This window comes from Rhincodon typus, chromosome 32, assembly GCF_021869965.1.
Source record: "Rhincodon typus isolate 14 chromosome 32, sRhiTyp1.1, whole genome shotgun sequence".
Classification (NCBI taxonomy): domain Eukaryota; kingdom Metazoa; phylum Chordata; class Chondrichthyes; order Orectolobiformes; family Rhincodontidae; genus Rhincodon; species Rhincodon typus.
Genome location: NC_063363.1, coordinates 1,450,910 through 1,458,163, shown reverse-complemented (window position 1 = coordinate 1,458,163; position 7,254 = coordinate 1,450,910). Strand labels below are relative to the sequence as shown.

At 44.8% G+C, this 7,254-nt stretch overlaps 1 protein-coding gene across 1 annotated transcript in view; it reads left to right on the top strand.

Moving 5' to 3' along the window:
* LOC109922891 (stabilizer of axonemal microtubules 1-like) overlaps window positions 1-7,254 on the top strand; it is a 27,592-nt gene that overhangs the window by 2,428 nt on the left and 17,910 nt on the right. Inside the window, exons 2-3 of the mRNA XM_048615618.1 lie at window positions 4,872-4,969; window positions 6,164-6,300. Of these exons, the coding sequence (XP_048471575.1) occupies window positions 4,872-4,969; window positions 6,164-6,300 (235 nt within the window). The remainder of the gene's footprint in view (window positions 1-4,871; window positions 4,970-6,163; window positions 6,301-7,254) is intronic.

The window sequence follows — 7,254 nt, the reverse complement described above, 5'->3', positions numbered from 1 at the left end:
GGATGGATGGATGGATGGATGGATGGATGGATGGATGGATGGGTGGGTGGAAGGATGGATGGATGGACAGGTGGATGAATGGCTGGGTGGATGGATGGAGGATTGGATGGATGGACAGACGGATGGATGGACAGATAGACAGATGGATGGAGGGTTGGATGGATGGATGGACGGACAGATGGATGGATGGATGGATGGATGGATAGACGGACGGGTGGATGGATGGAGGGTTGGATGGATGGATGGATGGATGGATGGGTGGCTGGATGGACCGAAGCAAGATAGACAGAGCATGTTCAAAATGGTCCAATGCAAAGGGCTGTAGAGGATCAGAAAGGTATAGGGATCCAGGTAAAGAAATGACTGGCAGCTAGAAAACAGACATAACAATTATTGAGAAAGGCTAATGGAAAGTTGGCATTAATCATAAGGTTGCTGCTCTGAAAGGCAGGATGTGACCAGTGGGATCTGCGTTAGGGCCTCAATTATTCACAGCATTTATTAATGTCTTGGGTAATGGCATAGAAAGTCTTATGTCCAAATTTGCTGATGATACAAAGTTAGGCAGCATTGTAGATAGTGTAGCTGATAGTCTATCAATATCCCTTTGTAATTTTATGAGAAGTGAATGAGCAAAACTGTGGCAGATGGAGTTTAATGTAAGCAAGTGCGAGGTTATACAATTTGGACCAAAAACAGATCATGTCATGAAGAGATGCAGAAAATAGTCAAGAAAGCTAATGGAATGCTGACCTTTGTATGTAAAGGATTGTAGGACAAGGATGCAGAAAATATGCTGTAGCTGTACAGGGATTATGAGATTATGAGTTATTTATAGTCACATATATCATAGATCATAAATCATCATAGATCATAGAATCCCTACAGTGTAGAAACAGGCCCTTCAGCCCAACAAGTTCACACTGACCCTCAGAGCATCTCACCCAGACCCATCCCCCTATAACCCACCTAATCTGCACATCCCTAAACACTATGGGTAATTTAGCATGGCCAATCCACCTAGCCTGCACATCTTTGGAATATGGGAGGAAACTGGAGCACCTGGAGGAAACCCACATAGACAGGGTTACAGGGATAGGGTCGGAGGATGGGTCTGATTGGGGTGCTCTTCGGAGGGTCGGTGTGAACTTGTTGGGCCAAGTGGCCTGTTTCCACACTCTATTAAAAAATTTAGAAAGTTAAGGAGTGATCTGATTGAAATCTTCAAGATATTAACAGGTAAAGACAGGGTAAAGATAAACTATTTCCACTGGTTGGGGATTCTAGAACGAGGGGCATAATCTGAGAATTAGGGCCAGACCGTTTGGGAGAGATGTTAGGAAGCACTTCGACACACACAGGGTGGGAGAGGTTTGGAACTCTCCTCCACAAACAACAGTGGATGCTGGATCGGTTGTTAATTTTAAATGTGAGAGAGATAATCTGCTGTTCAGCGAAGACATTAGGGATATGGGCCAAAGGTGGGTATATGGAGTTAGGCCACAGGTCTGCCATAATCTCACTGAATAGACTCAAGGGATTGGATGGTCTACCCCCCAGGTCAGATTCTGTCTTGATTCCTCTCTTCAGTTCTGGACACCTCAGGTGGAATTTTAAGGCCTTTGAGAAGCTGCATTGCAATTTTTACCAGAATGGTACTTGTTTTGAGAGTTCATTGAACCTGTATTCCCTTCAATCTGGAAGATTATGGTTGATCAAGGTATTGAAGGTGATTAAAAGATTGGATAGAGCAGTGAGATAGGAGTTAGTGACAATTTGTGGTGGTGATGCAGGGTGGAGTACAGCACAAGGAGCTGAGCATTAAAATTAGGAGGAGGCCATTCAGGGTGACACCAGGAAGCTCTTATTCCCTTAAAGTGTATTGAAAATCTCAAAATCTCTCCACAAAGAGCTCTAGATGTTGGAGATCAAATTTCAAATGAGATTGATAATCTTTTATTAGTACATTTTAGAAGTTACAGAACTAAGATCCAGTTAAGATATGAGCCTCCCCTGATTGAAATGAATGGAAGAAGCATCTAAAGAAGCCATGTGATCTTTTCTTTAATATTTGTTTGTGGAGCACACATGTCCCTGGCAATGCCCATCCCTCGTTGCCCTTGAGAAGGTGGAGGTGAGCTACTTTCTTGAACCATTGCAGCCCATGTGCTGTAAGTAGACCCACAATGCCCTTAGGGAGGGAATTCCAGGATTTTGACCCAGCAACAGTGAAATATTTCCAAGTCAGGATGGTGAATGACTTGGAGGGGAACTTGGAGTTGGTATTCCCCTGTATCTGCTGCCCTTGTCCTTTTATGTGGTAGAAGTTATGGGTTCAGAAGGTGCTGTGTAAGAAACTCTGGTGAATTACTGTTGTGCATGTTGAGAATGGTACACACTGCTGCTACTAAGCATTGGTGGAGGGAGTGGATGCTTGTAGATGTAGTGCCAATCAAGCCGGCTGCTTTGTCCTGAATGGTGTCAAGCTTCTTGAGTGTCATTGGAGCTACACCCATCTAGGCAAGTGGTGAATATTCCATCACACTCCTGACTTATACCTTGTTGATGGAGGACAGGCTCTCGGGAGTCAGGAAGTGAGCTAGCCACTGCCTGTTCCCAAACCTCTAACTTGCTGTCTTAGCCACAGTATTTTTTCTGTTATTACTGAGGTTGGAGGAATGCACTGTCACTCTAATCCACAGAGTCACAACACAGAATGAAAATACTTTTCTTATTACCAAGACGAATAATTAATGAACATATCTATATCAGGCTTAGAAACAAAAAGATCAACGATGTTTCTTAATAAACACAATTATGGGCTGAATCAGTGAAGGTATAATATTTGGCTAACATGCGCAGTTAGTAATCTAAAGGTATAAAAGCCTATCCCTCTAAATATCCCCAAAATACACAAACAATCACACACTGTCCTCAGAAATAGGAGAGATGAGCTGGGGATTTTGCTCATAGCAGAGTTTCCTGTGACTGAACCAGATACAAGCAAGAAGCTCTCCAGGCCCTTGGCAGAGTCTAATGCAAAGCAACCAGTTATGTTCTTTCTAGGAAGCCTTGTTTAAAAAGAACTCTAATATCCACAATGAACTTTCAATGACCTTGTTTAAAGAAACCAGTTCACGTATGTTCAGAAAAATTTAAATAAGATCCTTTCCCCACAAGTCTTTAACTTTGTAGCAATGTAACTGGTTCAGCTCAGTTTCTGATCAATGGTAATCCCCAGGATATTGATATTGGTGGTGTAGAGTTCGGCTTAAAAATAATAACTTCCCAAATCAGATTTTTAAGGGCTAATTAGACATAGAAACAAATAATTGAAGGAAAATAAACGAAAACAGGCTTAGTGTAAAAGTTAGGTTCTGAGGATGGACCTGAAACATTAACTCTGATTTCTCTCCACAGATGCTGCCAGACCTGCTGAGCTTTTCCAACAATTACTGGTTCTGTTAGTGGAAAAGCAGCCTGTTTTGGCTGGAAGGCAACTGCAATGGTCTTGTATTGGGAATAGGCTGTTTTGCAGTGACACCTGGATTTGTTTTGACCAACAAGCCCAGAGGAACGCTTGGGAAATGTACTCAGAGATGGCAATATCAAATTCAGAACAGTATTCATACTGGGGACCTTTCACCGTTGGTCTGGGGTTGACAGACTGGTGCCCTAGAAACTGAGATAGAGCTCCAAGTACCAGCTGTCACCAGAAGTCCCCAGTGGGCAGGAGGCAATGAGACTTGCTTGATGAACATGTCTAAAGTAGTTCAAGCTAATAGATTCACTCATTAGTTTGTATATGTCCAAGTTAGATTAAGCTAATAAATTTACTTTATCTCATAGTGCACATCTTGTTGTAATCATTCTGATCAGATCTTAAAGAGCCCGTTAGGCACTTTCAGCCTGTCAATACCTGGGCATTCAGTGATGGTAACACCACTGAATATCAAGGGGCAATAGTTAGAGTCTCTTGTCTTGGAGACAGTCATTGCCTGGTGCTTGACAAATATGAATGTTATTTGCCCCTTATCAGTCCAAGCCTGGATAACATCTAGGTCTTGCTGCCTTTTAAAGTGGCTGCTTCAGTGCCTGAGGAGTCACGAATGGTGCTGAACATTGTGCAATCATTGGCGAACATCCCCACTTCTGACCTTATGATGGAGGAAAGGTCATTGATGAAGCAGCCAAAGATGGTTGGGCCTGGGACACTACCCTGAGGAACACCAGCAGAGATGTCCTAAAGTTGACATCACTGACTTTCAATAACCACAACCATCTTCCAATGTGCTAAGTATGACTCGAGCTAATAGAGAGATTTCCCCCTCCCCTTGATGTCAAGGGCAGTCACTCTCACCTCCCCTTTATGTACCAGTCAGTGATAACCATGAGGAAATAATGACATGATGGCTCAACTTCCTTGGTTTTATGAGTCTTTGTTTTTCTTGGATTTATGATCTTTTGCGAGATGAATGATGATTTAACAATGCCAGGCAATTAGGTAATGGCATTACATCCAGAGCAATACACAGAGTTACCAATTTGTGCTGGATATATTCCTGGAGACTTCATGACCGCTGGCTCATCCAGTCAAATAGCCATTTTCCAATTTTTCAATATTTTCATCAACAAATTATTCAAACAAAGTGGAAAAATACTCTTTAATTCGATGTTGATGTGATTATTCTCCTGAGTTGCAGAATCCAGGAAATTAATCTTCAATTTGTGTGCACTCCAGGACAATCCAGAAGGTTTAGTACCAAAAATATAAAATCTAGGGAATATATGAATGGAACTGTGCCTGAGTAGCACTGGTTAAGGTTTGTCACAGTTAAACTCACTAATTAATCCTTCTTTTCCTTCTGCAGTGAACACAAACACCATCAGAACTGTCACAAGAACAAATTGGCTGGAATTACAGACCATCTCCTGAGTCACTATCAGTCCACTTTCACTCAGCCTCTGAGTAAGAAGCCTGAAGTACAGCTGCTTCTAAACTTTACCTCGTCTTGGCACAATGACCTCTGCTTTGTTTGTTTCTTATTTCGCTTGATGTCGGGTGATGGTGGGAAGTGCAGTGAAGCAGGGAGACAGTTCTGAACAGACTTGAGAATCTTGAAGATGAGACTGGGGCAGATTGTGATGAAGGGTAGGGTGGGGTTGGGTTGGGGTGGGGAGGGGATGGGTTCTCCACACACACTATCTCTGGAGACAGTTCAATTTGTGGGCTCTGATCCCCAACATTGTCAGTGACTTCCGAGTTCAGTCACTTCAACCTGGGATGGAAAGGTCCTGGTGTAGGAACCACTCTGTCTGAGACTGGCAGCTTTAGCATAGCGTCCTCAGTACCCAATTCTCCAGAACTCCACAGATTAATCATTAATCTCCTAGATACTGCAGGAGGGAGAGACAATAGAGAGAATTGTGGGTTTTAAAATTTTCTTTAACCTAAGCAGTATTATCACAATCACATACATTATTGTAAACAATTTCATTCTGAAGGCCAGTTCACATTGCAGCTTTACAGCTAATTGCATTTAGGTAGCACCACACCCCAAGGCATTACACTAGACATTAATAAACTTGACAAAGTCACTATAAGGAGTTTTGGGAGTAGATAGTGAAAAGTTTGGATCAAAAGGTAGGTTTTAAGGAGGTGGAGAGGGCATTGAGATTGAGAGGGTTAGGAAGGGGTTAATAAACCTTAGTGTCCAGGCAGTTAAAGGTACAGCCACGGAAACAGCATCAAGAACCCAGAGTACCCAGGGCTGGAGGAGCGCTGATATAGCAGTAAATTTGCAGGATTGGAGATTACAGAGAGAACTCCTGGTGCTTTCTGGCTGAGCCTCGAAACTGTGAGGCTCAGGTCTTTCTCCTCCAACAACTCAACATTGTGAGGGCTGCAGTAAGTTTATAACTTAATAGATTATCTACTCATTATCATTTTGTTGTTTATGGAATCTTGCTTTGTATGAAGTTTGTATGAACTAGCTGCTACATTTCCTGAAATGTTCTTTGCTGTAAAATGCTTTGGAATGTACTGAAGGATAGGCGCTACAAAAATGAAAGTCAAATTCTATTCTCATCACCCCATTAAGTGGAGCAGAGCAGGATTTTCCGAGTGACAATGGAGACTCAAGCCCTTTCTGATCCTTTGCAGATCCCCAACCCCGGAGCAGCAAGAGGCCATTCCGCACGCCCCCATACCAGAACCCGCCGGCCATGCAGGTGGAAACCACACAGCGAGCTGCTTTTAAACACAACCCACTCAGTCAACAAGGACGGCTCTGTACCACGGTCAGTCATTCCAGCTGCTCATTCAGTGACTTCACCGTGGGGTCCAGGGCAGGGCTCAGACCAACACTGCAGGACTGGGGGGCGAGGGGGGGATCAGTCCCCTGGGGCAGGACTGGGGGGCGAGGGGGGGTCAGTCCCCTGGGGCAGGATGAGGGGTTGGTCACTCCCTCAGGGCAGTGAGGGGGGGGTCAGTCCCTCAGGGCTGGGTGAGTGGGGGGTTAGTCCCCCAGGGCAGGGTGAGGGGTGAGCTCAGTCCCCTAGAGCAGAGTGAGGGTGAGTGTGGGGTGTCAGTCCGCTAGAGCAGGGTGAGGGTTGGGGGTAAGTCCCCCGGGGCTGGATGAGGGGAGGGGTCAGTCCCCTGGGGCAGGATCTTATGAGGAAGGTCTTATGAGGAAAGGCTGAAGGACTTGAGGCTGTTTTCGTTCGAGAGAAGAAGGTTAAGAGGTGACTTAATAGAGACATACAAGATGATCAGAGGATTAGATAGGGTGGACAGTGGGAGCCTTTTTCCTTGGATGGTGATGGCTAGCACGATGGGACATAGCTTTAAATTGAGGGGTGATAGATATAGGACAGATGTCAGAGGTAGGTTCTTTACTCAGAGAGTAGTAAGAGCGTGGAATGCCCTGCCTGCAAAAATAGTAGACTCGCCAACTTTAAGGGCATTTAAATGCTCATTGGATAAACATATGGATGATAATGGAATAGTTTAGGTTAGATGGGCTTCAGATTGGTTTCACAGGTCGGCGCAACATCGAGGGCCGAAGGACCTGTACTGCGCTGTAATGTTCTATGTTCTATAGGATGGTGGGGGGGGGTGAGCTCAGTCCCCCGAGGCAGGGTGATGGGGGGGTTCAGTCCCCCAGGGCAGGATGAAGAGGGCGGGGTCTGTCCCCTGGGGCATGATGGCGGGGGTTGGTGAGCTCAGTCCCCCGGGGCAGGGTGATGGGGGGG